The 14,338-nt window shown below is 44.8% G+C and overlaps 1 protein-coding gene across 2 annotated transcripts in view; it reads right to left on the bottom strand.

Moving 5' to 3' along the window:
- Positions 1 to 501: 501 nt before the first annotated feature.
- Positions 502 to 14,338, bottom strand: part of RFTN2 (raftlin family member 2) — a 50,935-nt gene continuing 37,098 nt past the window's right edge. The window contains exons 8-9 of one of the 2 annotated variants that reach the window (XM_028751687.2): positions 5,971 to 6,049; positions 502 to 1,306 (exon numbers count right to left, since the gene is read on the bottom strand). In XM_028751687.2, the coding sequence (XP_028607520.2) occupies positions 1,043 to 1,306; positions 5,971 to 6,049 (343 nt within the window). In that variant the 3' untranslated portion in view covers positions 502 to 1,042. Of the gene's footprint in view, positions 1,310 to 5,970; positions 6,050 to 14,338 lie in introns of both variants that reach the window. The other variant, XM_028751676.2, reaches the window with a different exon arrangement.

The raw sequence follows: 14,338 nt of genomic DNA, 5'->3' as shown, positions 1-14,338 counted from the left end.
TTGAAATTATTTTAATCAAGAGAGTTGCTGAAGTTTCATACATAGAATTCCTTGGTGTAGCCAAAGAGTCTGTATTAATTGAGTTCACTGGAGATGACTTGAATGTGTTGTGTCTTACTTGCAGAGGATTCATTAGAAATAAAGCTATCTGGAGGATTTTCCCATAAAGGAAATAATCAGCTTCAGAAGACCAATGTTCGTCAGAACTGCTGCAGGGGTGGAAAGGGTCGAATTCCCACCCCTTGACTGCTCTGATCCAGTTAATTATCACTCCTGCTGATGCAATTTGTGTTTTTAAAAGCCTGCACAGGGACTTTTAATCTCACATGTATTTTGGACCTTTGTACAATGCAGCATCATATATTCGTAAGGCCTCTACAACGAAAAGTAAATCAAGGCACTGGGTTTAAACCCGTTTATCTCTCTTCTTCTGTCGGTCATTATTTCCAGTCATTCACAAATAGCCACCTAATAACACTTACGACTGCACACTATTAGTGATTTGTTTTTAGTACCAATTTTTTATTATAGCGTTTGAGTTTGCACTCTTAACACGAGGAGAGTTTAAACCTGAAACCTAAAAATGGCACACGGTTCTCTTATGTACAGTTTTAATTTGGTGTTAAACCTTATGATATTTAAAACAGTATATTAAGAGAAATGCTGCTGTATTACATTTCAAGCACTTTGCAAAAAGTCTTATGTTTTGCAGAAGAGCAGAAGGGAACACCCTATCTGCAGTTGTTTCCAATTCACAGAAAGATTGCTGAGACGTCATATAGTGCTGTTCTAGAAATTCAAAATCCCAGTAAAACAGACCTCACTCAAAAGTTAGCACTTCTGCCAACACTAAACAAATAAGAGTTGTGCTATTTACCTTTACCTTTTTTATCAGCATATTTACAGAGTTGTGGGGAAGTATAATGTGCACATGTTTGTATAAGACAAAGGGAGAAAATTATACCGACACATATAAAAAGCAAATTCTATTTTTACATTAAAAAATAATAATATGTACAGGTCCATCTAATCCATTTTCTGGTCACATGCAAGTGACCTGAGTGACTCCATCTTCTTGGTCAAACTGCCCATCATCTAGTTCCCTTAGTATGCCATCACTGCTGCTGAATCCAGCGAAGCTTTCAAAGTGGACTGCTCTGTCCTTGGGCCAACACTCTGCAGAAGGCGATAGATGAAACTCATCCGTAGCTTGTGTATTTTGTGCAGGCTGGGAAGTAGCTGTGTCTAATCCAACACTTCTGCTGGGAACCTTTCCCTTTTCTTCTCTAAGTTGCTTGGTGGATTTCTTCTGAAATGGAAAAAAAGACGAATATTTGAATTAAGAGTTCACAGAGGAAGGGAACTGAAAGAATGTGCACTTGGATCTGGGAACAAAAGAATCGAGAATGAAATGGCTGAATATTTGCAGAATTTACAGTCTGGTCCCACGCACTGGTTTCCTGTGCAGTGATAGAAACTTTGACATCTATTGTCTGAAGCGAAAGTTAGCTCCAGTTCTGGCATGCAGCTCCCCATCCCTGTCTTCATAATTATGTGTGGCCAATGCTGGGTAAAGCCAAGTTCCCAGGAGTTTGAAAAGCCTTTAGATGCTGTGCAAGTGAGCTACGGGGGGACCCTGCCAAGTAATAACTTTGCGCCATACTCTTACATTGTAACGGAGACCAAAAATTAATGCAACAGGCAAAGAATCTCACACTCCCAACACCCATTAAAGCTTTAGGATAAAGAATCCTTAATTTGGTCCTGTCTGCATAACGGGCTGGGGCTCAAAAGCATATTTTTGTGATGCTGGAGATGCCGTGATTTTGACCTAGAGGGTTACTTAGAATAATTCTCCAAAGACATTCTTAACCAAGCAGAACATAAAAGTAAGCTCTCAGAGATACGACTTGGGTCTGCATTAGGAATCTAAATCAATACCTCATAGCCAATACATGAACTGGTATCGGAGCCTCAGGAGCATGGCGTGTGTGATTAGAGCATTGCTCTTCCCACTGGAAAATTGGTTTCCTGTAGCCTCTGTTTAGGGACATGGGTGGCGTTGTGGGTTAAACCACAAAGCCTAGGACTTGCCGATCAGAAGGTCAGTGGTTTGAATCCCCGCGAGGGGGTGAGCTCCCGTTGCTCGATCCCTGCTCCTGCCAACCTAGCAGTTCGAAAGCACGTCAAAGTGGAAGTAGATAAATAGCTACCTCTCCGTCGGGAAGGTAAATGGTGTTTCCGTGCGCTGCTCTGGTTCGCCAGAAGTGGCTTAGTCCTGCTGGCCACATGACCCGGAAGCTGTGTGCCAGCTCCCTTGGCCAATAAAGCGAGATGAGCACCGCAACCCCAGAGTCGGTCACGACTGGACCTAATGGTCAGGGGTCCCTTTACCTTTACCTAGCCTCTGTTTAGTACTGAGTGGGCAATTCTAGGAATAAGATTTGTCCTCTTCCCCTTTTCCCCTGAACTCCATGTCATCTACAAAGTCTAAAAACGCCTCGAGAAACACAAAGGCTGCAATCCTCAACCCTATTTACTTGGGAATAAGTTTCCTTGGATTCAGTGGGACTTACTTCTGAGGAGACATGGTCAGGGTGGCCCTGTAAGCTTGGAGCCACCCCTTTGTCTCATCAAAGTGCCTATAATGGATTAAACAGCATCATTTACAAGGCGCCACAAGGCGGGCAACTTTAGCAACGTAATGGCAGCTGCTAGCTATAGGGGACTGCGATTTGAAAAATGCTTCTAAAGGATCTGAATCAAAAGGGACGGGTGAATCTTTGAAGCACAGAAGAGGAGGGCCGTCTGTCTCTGCCCTTCGGTTTAAATATTCTGTGTCAAATAGCCCTGGGGGTGGGGAGCAGCAGTTGTTTGACCTTTGCAGCCTTTGAGGTACTGAGGCATAAGGTTGCCATTCTGTACCCTCTCTTTGATTTCGTTGTAACTGAAAACCTCAGCGACTCCTGGACAGGGCACATTAAAGTACGTAAAAGTTATGGGAGTTCTTAAATGCTTCCTGTGCTGCTTAGCTTATTACATCTCTGGAAGGAAATCTCCCAGAACTTAATATTACTTCGGCATGTAATGCAGTGGCGGTTTAGCCAGAGCGAAGGTTTTTAAACAGAGCTGCTCCCCCCGATCACATTTCTTTCCTTCTTCTGTTTTCCTCATTATAAAAAAGCAGCGAAGGAAGGAAACAGGGAGAGAGAGGGCTGCCAATTCACTGAAGATAATTTTAAATAAATGTTACATTACTGTAATCTAGTTATTTTGTTTTAGGGTTTTTTTAAAAAAATAAAAGTAGGAATAATAAATTTATTGGGGGCGGTTTGTGCTTGATGCCTCACATTTTAATCTAAAGTCTCTGAGGATGTTATGCACAGAAAGTTGTTAAGGCAATTGTATTAGCACACTGACCTGGGAGCAAACCCCACTGGGACTTAACTGCTGAGTAAACTTGCATTGCACTCTAGGTTTAATAGCTTAGAAGATAACGGATAATGTTAACGAATGTGCCTTTCTGGAGCTCCTTAAAAGGACAGTTTTTCCTGAATGTCAATTTAATGATTTTTTAAAAGTTGGCACTTAATGTTAAAAGAAAAGTTTATCCTAACTTAGATCCAACACAACTTGGTCGCCTGTAGTTATCATTGAAAGGAATTCAAAAAGTCATGATGACTTAAATCCCACTGATTTCAATAGGACCTAAGGCTGCAGTCCTATATACTGGGAGTAAGCCCCACTGAATTAATTAGTACTTGTGAGTAGATATGTGCAGGATTGCAGTGTAAGTGTTCCTAACTTTTTCTGGGCCCATCCAGAATTTGCCTTGAAAAAACTGAGGAATAGGAGATGTTTTCTATTGTGCATGCCATTCATCCTGAATCAGTGAGAGCAACGCATGTGCCCATGGAAACAGGCTTTTGTGCATGCATGGACTGAGAACTGGATGCACTAGACAGTTGCTGATGCCAGAACAGGAATAATGTGCAGCCATCTCCGAATGCTTTGATCAGAGACGGTGTGCAGAAGTTGCGGCAAAAGGTACATTTCATGCTGGGGACCGTTAGGAAAGGAATCAAAAACTGCTGATACCATAACGCTGTTATACAAAGCTATGGTGTGACTCTGCACGGTTCTGGTTCCCTCTCTTTAAAAAGGATATTGAAAAATTGGGGAAGGTTTAGAAAAGGGCAACACAAATGACTGAAGGGATGGGGAAACTCCCCTGCGAAGAAAGGTCACCGTGTTTGGGACTTTTTAGTTTAGAGCAGGGTTTCCTAAACTTGGGTCGCCAGCTGTTTATATATTTTTATTAAATTTTCTGTTTTACAATTTGGAATATTCGTTTAAACAACCTTAAAATATCAATGACTCCCCTTCTTCACTTTCCATGGTTCATTTTGCATATCATAAATCCCTGCATCTTTTACATAAACAAAACCATTCAGTTTCCCATTATTACACCCATCAAAACTTGTATACACTGTTGAATTTATCTTAACGCTGCCAATGTTTTCAAGTGTGCACAATTCCCCCCAAATATTCAATAAACATTTTCCAATCTTCTTTAAACGTATGTCCTTTTATTCTGTGTTAGGTCCGCAAGCTGCGCATATCCCACCAATTTAAGTTGCCATTCTTCTTTAGTTGGGACCTCGCTCGTTTTCCATTTTTGGGCTAACAAAACACGGGTCGCAGTAGTCACCAGCTGTTTTTGGACTACAAGTCCTAGCTAGGGATGATGGAAGTTGTGGTCCAAAAACAGCTGGAGCCCTAAGTTTGGGAATACATGAACCTCACTGCCAGAGGTTGCATTTAAGGTACACATAACGGTAGCTTGTGGGACGCGGGTGGTGCTGTGGGTTAAACCACAGAGCCTAGGGCTTGCTGATCAGAAGGTTGGCGGTTCGAATCCCCGTGACGGGGTGAGCTCCCATTGCTTGGTCCCTGCTCCTGCCAACCTAGCAGTTCGAAAGCACGTCAAAGTAGATAAATAGGTACCACTCCAGCGGGAAGGTAAACGGCGTTTCCGTGCACTGCTCTGGTTTGCCAGAAGCGGCTTAGTCATGCTGACCACATGACCCGGAAGCTGTACGCCGGCTCCCTCGGCCAATAAAGCGAGATGAGCGCTGCAACCCCAGAGTCGGCCACGACTGGACCTAATGGTTAGGGGTCCCTTTACCTTTACCTAATGGTAGCTTGTAGGGATGCCCCGTAAAGGAAAATGTTAATAATAACCCAGTGATCAGGCCACGGTGACTATGGAGAGAGGGCAACTGCTGGCTGTGGGGCCTCTGCCACCACACCCTGCTCAGGCAGCAGCCAAATAGCCAGTGTGGTTTTTGCACAGATACTCCTCGCAGGGAAATTGCCCAGCTGGACGACGGATCATCTGAGGTCAGCAACTGCACAAACTATTCTGAGCCCTTTTAACGTCTTTTTTTCCAACCCGTGAGGAAACGGATAATAGTCTGTCGCACAGCTCATCCTAGTCATTGCGTAACCCCACACAATGTGCTCCTTATTGTGGAGTGGGGGGGGGAGAGGAAACCTCTGTCGCTGCTGCTGGGGTTATAATGAAGTTCTTTCTTTCCCAGACACAGCCCCAGGCATAATTTGTATGCTTGCCCTGGATTGCAGAGGAATGCCAAATGGTTTTGCAGAAAATTCAACAAAGAATCTAAGGGTGGGGTAAAGCTAGGGGTTGTTGTATTATTATTATTTTCTAAGTCTACACAGTCTTATCTTAGCCTATTTGTGAAGAAGCAAGTTTAAAGAAGAGAACAGGAGAAAAGTTGGGCAAAATCCTCTGAGCCAAGAACTCTGGCTGAGGCTTTAAACGCCTCTTGCTCAGTCATGAAGCACAGCGGACGCATGCAAACAACACAGGCTAATTTTAACAGCCGTTGCACCACACCTGCAATCTTTCTGTTCGCTCATACCTACTCAGATCATCGTTCTTACCTCAGGCGTTTGAGCAGCTGGGCTCCACATAACAGGCCTCTGGAGGAAAACAACTTGCTTTGTGGCCAAATTTCCCTCACTGAAAAAGGAAAGAAGCTGCTTTTAGAACATTTGCTTATTAGTTAATTAATTGCAGGTGCCAAACCGTAAGGCAGACGTCCCTACGAAGCAAAGAATAAAACGGTCTCTGAAGTACAGTGGTACCTCTGGTTAAGTACTTAATTTGTTCTGGAGGACTGTTCTTAACCTGAAGCACCACTTTAGCTAATGGGGCTTCCCGCTGCCATCGCGCCGCCAGAGCACGATTTCTGTTCTCATCCTGAAGCAAAGTTCTTAACCCGAGGTACTATTCCCAGGTTAGCGGAGTCTGTAACCTGAAGCGTATGTAACCTGAGGTACCACTGTAGTCTACTGCAGTTAACACCACACTCAATTCGGAACCAGCAATTCATTTAAGATCAAAAATTATAAATGGTCAATCTGTAGAAGCTTCTATTGAGGCACATTATAATCTTACTGAACTCATAAAGGATGTGGTCTCAACTAAGGTAAATTCAGGTGACAAAACCATTAATTCCACAGGGCATGACTGGTTTGACCATGATTGTCGTGGAAAGAAAAAAGATCTTAGGGACTCTTGAAAAGAGTATAGGAAAGTAGGTCTTAAGTCACTTACCTCCAGCCTATCTTGAATTTAAAAGAGAATATAAAGCACTGTCAGCAACAAAGAAATGGCTATTTGAATATATTTCCTGGTCCTAACTATTAAACGCTTCCTTAAAGAATGATGCTAAATTGTTCTGGCAACTGGTTTCCCCACCTTTCCACCAGGTGAAGGACCAGGTGCGCAGAATGGGAGTCATTTTGGACTCACAGCTGTCCATGGAGGCACAGGTCAAATCTGTGTCCAGGGCAGCTGTTTATCAGCTCCATCTGGTACGTAGGCTGAGACCCTATTTGCCTGCAGACTGCCTCGCCAGAGTGGTGCATGCTCTGGTTATCTCCCGCTTGGACTACTGCAATGTGCTCTATGTGGGACTACCTTTGAAGGTGACCCCAAAACTACAACTAATCCAGAACGCCGCAGCTAGACTGGTGACTGGGAGCGGCCGCCGTGACCATAAAACACCGGTCTTAATAGACCTACATTGGCTCCCAGTACGTTTCCGAGCACAATTCAAAGTGTTGGTGCTGACCTTTAAAGCCCTAAACGGGCTCGGTCCAGTATATCTGAAGGAGCGTCTCCACCCCCATCGTTCTACCCGGACACTGAGGTCCAGCACCGAGGGCCTTCTGGCAGTTCCCTCACTGTGAGAAGCCAAGTTGCAGGGAACCAGGCAGAGGGCCTTCTCGGTAGTGGCGCCCTCCCTGTGGAACGCCCTCCCACCAGATGTCAAAGAGAACAACAACTACCAGACTTTTAGAAGACATCTGAAGGCAACCCTGTTTAGGGAAGTTTTTAATGCTTGATGTATTACAGTATTTTAATATTTTTTTGGAAGCTGCCCAGAGTGGCTGGGGTATAAATAATAAATTATTATTATTATTATTATTCACTGAAATGTGAGAGACTAACTTAGGATCAGTTTGTGGCACATCTCACGCCCACCCACATTATTGATCTATTCCAGCTGCGGGGAACTTCTGGTCCTCCAGATGTTGCTGAACCATAGCTCCCATCACCCCTGGCTGTTGGCCATGCTTGCTGGTGCTGATGGGAGTTGCGTTTTAGCAACATCTGGAGGCTGCAAAGTTCCCAAACCCTGGCCTCCACAGTCCACACACAAGAACACAGCCCATCTCATTTTAGTCACATTGGACAGTGCTATCATTACCAATTTTGACATGCAAGGTTATGTTGTTGTTTTAAAGCTGCTTTTAATCTCCCCTTTGTTCCAAACCAGCTGTCTCCTTCACGCCTTAGTTTTCTCCAGGGTTAAGATATTTTTCCTGCCAGATGTCAAGTAAGGAGATGAGGTTCCCTGCCCGGCCTTGCCCACTGCTGAAACTCTTCTTCTTCTTACTAATCTAAGCAGAAACTTACTGACGCAAAGGCTACGGTTAGCCAGTTTTTGTTTTTTTTTAAAGAGGAAACTTACTCCTTAACTTAAAGAAAACAAAAGAGGTTATTGTGGACTTTAGGAAATGTAAATTGAATATTTAGCCACTTATTATTGAGGGGTAGCGCGTGGAACAGGTCTCGGTGTTTCGATTACTGGGAATGGAGTTGAGAGATGACCTAACCTGGGGAGAAAACAGCAAAGACCTGATGAAGAGAGCACAGCAGAGGTTATATTTTCTGAGAATCCTCCAGAAAAACAATCTCTCAAAGGACCTGTTGATGGCATTTTACCATTGTACTGTGGAGAGTGTATCAACTTATGGTCTGTGTGTGTGGTTTGGGAGCTGCACGGCCAGGGAAAAAATAATGCTGTCTAGGGTTGTAAAGACTGCAGAGAGAATATTTGGGTGCACTCTTCCCACCTTAGATCAAATCTATGCTGTCAGGTGCCATAAGAAAGCGGCAGAGATAGCGCAGGATAGTACGCACCCCGGAAATGATCTCTTTCAGCTTCTGCCTTCTGGAAGAAGGTATAGGGTTATAAAGGCCAGGACTAGCCACCTGAGAAACAGTTTCTATCCAAATGCAATTCTGGTTTTAAATGCAGCATAAGGAGTCTCTATAGTATATTGTATTTTAAAATGGGGTTTCAGAGTTTTTAGGGGTTTTTGAATGTCTTATGTAGATTTTTCAATTTCATTGTTCTGTATGGGACAATGACAATAAAGATATCATATCGAAAACTGGCTGCATTCCCCAGCGGTATATCCACCGACCACCTAGATACAAGCTGAATTTTGTCTCAAAGGGCTGCACATAAGGGGGGGGGGGGATTTCAACAGCTTTTTAAACTTTGGCGGACAGCATGTTCATGCCCTGAAAATATATTGCCGGTGGGAAAAGATCACGTGAAATTTCTAGACCGTAAGGGGAACTCGATGCCACATTCTTCTGATGGCCCCATCAGTGCAAGCATTTAGCGTATTTTTCGCTCTATAAGACACACCAGACCATAAGACGCACCTAGTTTTTGGAGGAGGAAAACAAGAAAAGAAATATTCTGAATCTCAGAAGCCAGAACAGCAAGAGGGATCGCTGCGCAGTGAAAGCAGCAATCCCTCTTGCTGTTCTGGCTTCTGGGATAGCTGCACAGCCTGCATTCGCTCCATAAGACGCACATACATTTCCCCTTTCTTTTTAGGAGGGGAAAAGTGAGTCTTATAGAGCAAAAAATATGGTATTTACTTGCCAGATGGAACAACCCCACTCCTTCGCCCTCTGCACTGCCCAGGGGTCTCTCCTGACCCTCCAGAGTAAGTTTGGGGCAGGCATTGGGGTGGGGCTGGGGCTGGGCGATAACTGTTTACCAACGTCGTAATATACCACCAACTAAACACCGCGATGTGGCGGTACAGTCATACCTCGAGTTGAATGTGCTTCAGGTTGAGCGCTTTCAGGTTGTGCTCTGCAGCAACCCGGAAGTAACCCGGAAGTTTCGCCGCTCATGCATGCGCAGATGCTCAAAATGACACCATGCGCATGCGCGGAAGCGGCAAAACATGGCCCGCACACATGCAGACGCGCTGTTGAGTCTTACGTTCCATTCAGGATGCGAACGGGGCTCTGGAACGGATCCCGTTCGCATCCTGAGGTACCACTGTATCTCACAATGTCAGAAAAGAGCCCATGTCCAAGCAGCGGCAGATGAGGCAGCGGTGCCAACCCTCTGTAGGCCTGCCACATCCTCAGCCTTGGCACGGGCAGGGAGGGGAGCAAGCCTCTCCCTCCCTGGATGAAGAAGCAGCCCGTTGGCACCTCCCCTCACCCATCCCAGGGGGGCGGAAGGCAAGGGAGACTGGCAAGGCTCAGCTGGGGGGCAGGAGAGCTTTTTCGAGCCTTCTTGCCCCCCAGCTGAGGAAGCCCCATGTCCCTTCAGCGTGCTCAAGCCAGAGGGACATGGGGCTTGTTGAAGCAGATGGAGGAACAAGATGGCGGTTTCACTCAGGGGTATATCGCTGGTGAAACCGCCACTGCTCCTGAGTCCCTCTGCCGCCAGCACCCGGCTGCAGTTTGTTTTTCCCTCAGCGTGTGGGGCGCTGGTAGCAGAAGGACTCAGGAGCCGTCATGGCGGTCTGCCCCTAATACCGGTCCTGGGCGATATATGGATGCAGTGGTACCTCGGGTTAAGAACTTAATTCATTCCGGAGGTCCGTTCTTAGCCTGAAAATGTTCTTAACCTGAGGTACCACTTTAGCTCATGGGGCCTCCCGCCGCCACGTGATTTCTGTTCTCATCCTGAAGCAAAGTTCTTAACCCGAGGTACTATTTCTGGGTTAGCAGAGTCTGTAACCTGAAGCGTCTGTAAGCCGAGGTACCACTGTATATTATTGCCCAAGCCTAAGGGGGGGGGGGGAACCCAGTTGTGCTAGCAGGAGTCCTTGAGCTGCCTTCTGCTGGCGTTCTGGGCTAGATGAATTCAGCACTCTGTCTTGAACTCAGGGTCCAGGAAACAGCAATTTGGGAATTCTGTGGAGAGCAGCTTCTGAGAAAGGGACATTCTCAGAATTGCCTGGGTGTGTGCTCAGCTTGGCCATATGCTATCCCCTGAGTCACAGCTGCTATTATTTTTATTATTATTATTCATCTTCAACTTTAGTTGGATGTCACCCTGTTCATAAGTTTGGAATTTGCTAAGGAAGCCAATGTTACATGTCATTCCATCAAGCATCTGGAGTTGAGGACTCTTAAGTCATTTAGCCTGCCCACAGAATTATCACAAAGCCTGTAGAATTAACTAGAACACCACAGTACACAGAATACAATGTGCTTTAATGCACTTAATTCTATCCTGGATTGTAATGATCTTTACTTAAAGGTAAAGGTAAAGGGACCCCTGACCATTAGGTCCAGTCGTGGCCGACTCTGGGGTTGCGGCGCTCATCTTATTTTATTGGCTGAGGGAGCCGGTGTACAGCTTCCGGGTCATGTGGCCAGCAGGACTAAGCCGCTTCTGGTGAACCAGAGCAGCCCATGGAAACGCCGTTTACCTTCCCGCCGGAGTGGTACCTATTTATCTTTGACGTGCTTTTGAACTGCTAGGTTGGCAGGAGCAGGGACCGAGCAACGGGAGCTCACCCCATCGCAGGGATTCGAACCGCCAACCTTCTGATCGGCAAGCCCTAGGCTCTGTGGTTTAACCCACAGCACCACCCGCGTCCCTTTACTTTATCTTTACTTATATTGTGGTAAATGGCTACAATTCTCATCATCCCTGATCACTGTCTACTTTGGCTACGGCTGCTGTGAACCGTAGTTCAATAATGTTTGGAGGACCATATTTGGCTTTGATATTTGATGTATCGATAGATCTTAAACTAAGACTTCTACAACAGAAAATACAACTTAGAATCTATTGGACTCCCTTTCATTTGTATAAGAAAAGACTATCTAATGTAGCTCTTTGTTGGAGAGGTAATATGGATAATGCTTCTTCGAAACATATGCTTTTACTGTGTCCCACATTTACTAAGTTTTAGGAGAAAGTGCTGGACTCTATAAGCAAGACACTTGGGGAAATTTTTAAGATTTTCAGAGGTGAATGTGCTCTTGAACTGTATACCCATTGTATGGAAATTGACAATAGGACAGCAAAAATGGATTCTACGTGCACTAATGGTGACCAAGAGACCGATACTGATGAATGGGGAAAATAGAGATACGATTCCCCTTTAACAATGGCTTGACAACACTGGGAACATATGAATGGACAGTTTATAGACGCAGTCTTTCTTTGGATTAATACAATGGTATTTGGAATGAGTTTACACAGAATGGGTTAGGTTGCTGACAATTATATGTGTATTAGGATAAAAAGAATACATAGATCTGTATAATAATGCACGGAAATGTAACAGCATTTTTTCTTTCTTTTTTCATTCTCTCTCATTCTTTTCCTTCTTTCTCTCCCCCCCCCCCTAATCTTTTTACAAATGAAATTCTCTTAATGAAATATTAATAAAAATAGTACCAAAAAAGCATTTGGAGGACCACATGTTCACCACCTCTAAGCCAGACGCTTTTCACAAAAGCAGTTTCAGCACTTCTATTTCAACACAGAAATGGGCTTAAGGCAAAGAGCAGCACACTTTGTGAATTGCTGTGACCAAGATCGTGTTGCTTCTGTTCTCCATCAATATACGCAAAGCAATGTTTTTCTCAGCAAGGGCATTATGCATTTAATTAAGACAGTCCAGTCCACCATATTTAAAGATTCTAGCTCCAAGCACCCCTTCCAGGCCTGGCTTGAGCGAAGCTGAGTTGACCCCCAAAAGACGAGAAACACAGGAAGGTCTTCGTGGAAATTTGCAGACTGCACAATTCAGCTTACCCTTTGGTGGTTCACTCTCTAGCAGCATGTCAAAGAGAGAGGAGAGGCAGGGTTAGTAAAGTGTTAATGGAAATACTTACACACTGATGTGCATTTTGCATGGGGTTCCTACATATAATAATAATAATATATTACTTATACCCCGCCCATCTGGCTGGGTTTCCCCAGCCACTCTGGGCGGCTCCCAACAGAATATTAAAAACATGATAAAACATCAGACATTAAAAACTTCCCTAAGCAGGGCTGCCTTCAGATGTCTTCTTCTTCTTTTTTGGTTTTTTAAAATATTTTATTAAGGATTTTCTTGTTTTACAGAAGTGTGGTGCCTCGTATTTTTTTCTTCTTCCATGTAACATTTTTACAAATCCGTTTCATTTGTTGAGGCATTAGGGGGAGAAGAAAAAAGAAAGAAAAAAGAAAGGGGGGGTGGAGAGAGGGAAGATGGATGGGGGTGGGGTCGGGTGGCGGTGTTTCTATTATGTTTAATGTATGTAGAGTTTGGTGTCAGCGTTGCTTGTGTTGTTCACTTGTGTTCCTTTGGTGGTGAGAGAGGTTGGGGTTGGCCTGGGGTGTGATTGTTTGCTTGTGATTGGCTGTGGTGATCTTTGTTTTCGTGTGTGAGTGAGGTGGGTGGGTGTTTTGGATCAGGTTAGCTATATTGATTTGTATGCTGTTGGTGGATTATTGTCATTGTCCTGTTGGACTGTGTGTGTGATAAAGGGGAGCCATACCGGGGTGAAGGTGTCTTCTTCTGTTTGTCCCCGTGTCAGTTTCAGTTTATTAGTTAATTTTTCTAGTAGGGCTGTTTCCCATACTATTTGGTACCATTGGTCCATGCTTACTCCTGACAGGTCTCTCCAGTGTCTGGTTATGGTATTTCTGGCTGCTGAGAGCAGGTGGGTTATGAGTTCTTTGTGGTGTAAATGGGCATTGTTGTCTTGGAAGATGTTTAGTAGGGCCAATTCTGGGGTGATGTCTATTACTTGCTTAGTTATTTTACATATTTCTTGTATGGCTGTTGTCCAGAATAGTTGGATTTTGGGACACTCCCACCACATGTGGAAGTATGTGCCTGTGGAGGTGCACCCTCTCCAGCATTTTGGTGAGGTTCCTGGGTGTATTAGCGCTAGTTTCCTTGGTGTTAGGTACCACCTGTAGGTGAGTTTCAGTGTGAGTTCTTTTCTTTTCGTTGATATGGATTTAAAGAGGGGTTTAGACCACATTCTGGTCCATTGAGTGGGGTTAATCTCATAGCCTATGTCGTTCTCCCATTGTTTTTTGATTGCGTCTAGGGGATTTGCGGGATTTTGGAGTAGTATTTTGTATATTGCGGATACCATCCCTTTACTGTTTCCCTTTGTTGTTAGGAGGAGGTTTTCGAAGGTTGTCAGGGGCCTAGTTGCTGCTGATTTTACTGTTGGGTTGTTTAAGAGGGCATGTAGTTGGTGTTGTGTTAACCAGGGCATTTGGGTGTCTTCTAGTTTGTCTTGTATTTCTTGTGTTGACAAGGGTTTGTTATTTTTATAAAAGTCTATTAGGCGATATAAGCCTTTGGTTCGCCAGGTTTTTATCTGGAGGTTTTGTGCTGCATGGTGTTCAGATGTCTTCTAAAAGTCAGATAGTTCTTTATTTCCTTGACATCTGATGGGAAGATGTTCCACAGGGCGGGCGCCACTACCGAGAAGGCCCTCTGCCTGGTTCCCTGTAACCTCACTTCTCGCAGTGAGGGAACTGCCAGAAGGCTCTTGGAGCCGGACCTCAGTGTACGGGCTGAACGATGGGGGTGGAGACGCTCCTTCAGGGGAAGGGCCACAGCTCAGGGGCAGAGCAGGTGTTTTGGAGGCAGACGGTCTCAGGTTCGATGCCTGGCAACTCCAGGCAATGTCCCCTACCTGAAACCCTGGAAAGTTGCTGCTGCC

This window comes from Podarcis muralis, chromosome 1, assembly GCF_964188315.1.
Source record: "Podarcis muralis chromosome 1, rPodMur119.hap1.1, whole genome shotgun sequence".
Taxonomy (NCBI): Eukaryota; Metazoa; Chordata; class Lepidosauria; order Squamata; family Lacertidae; genus Podarcis; species Podarcis muralis.
Note: the sequence above shows the minus strand (reverse complement) of the source record. Positions and strands in the feature narration are given on the sequence as shown.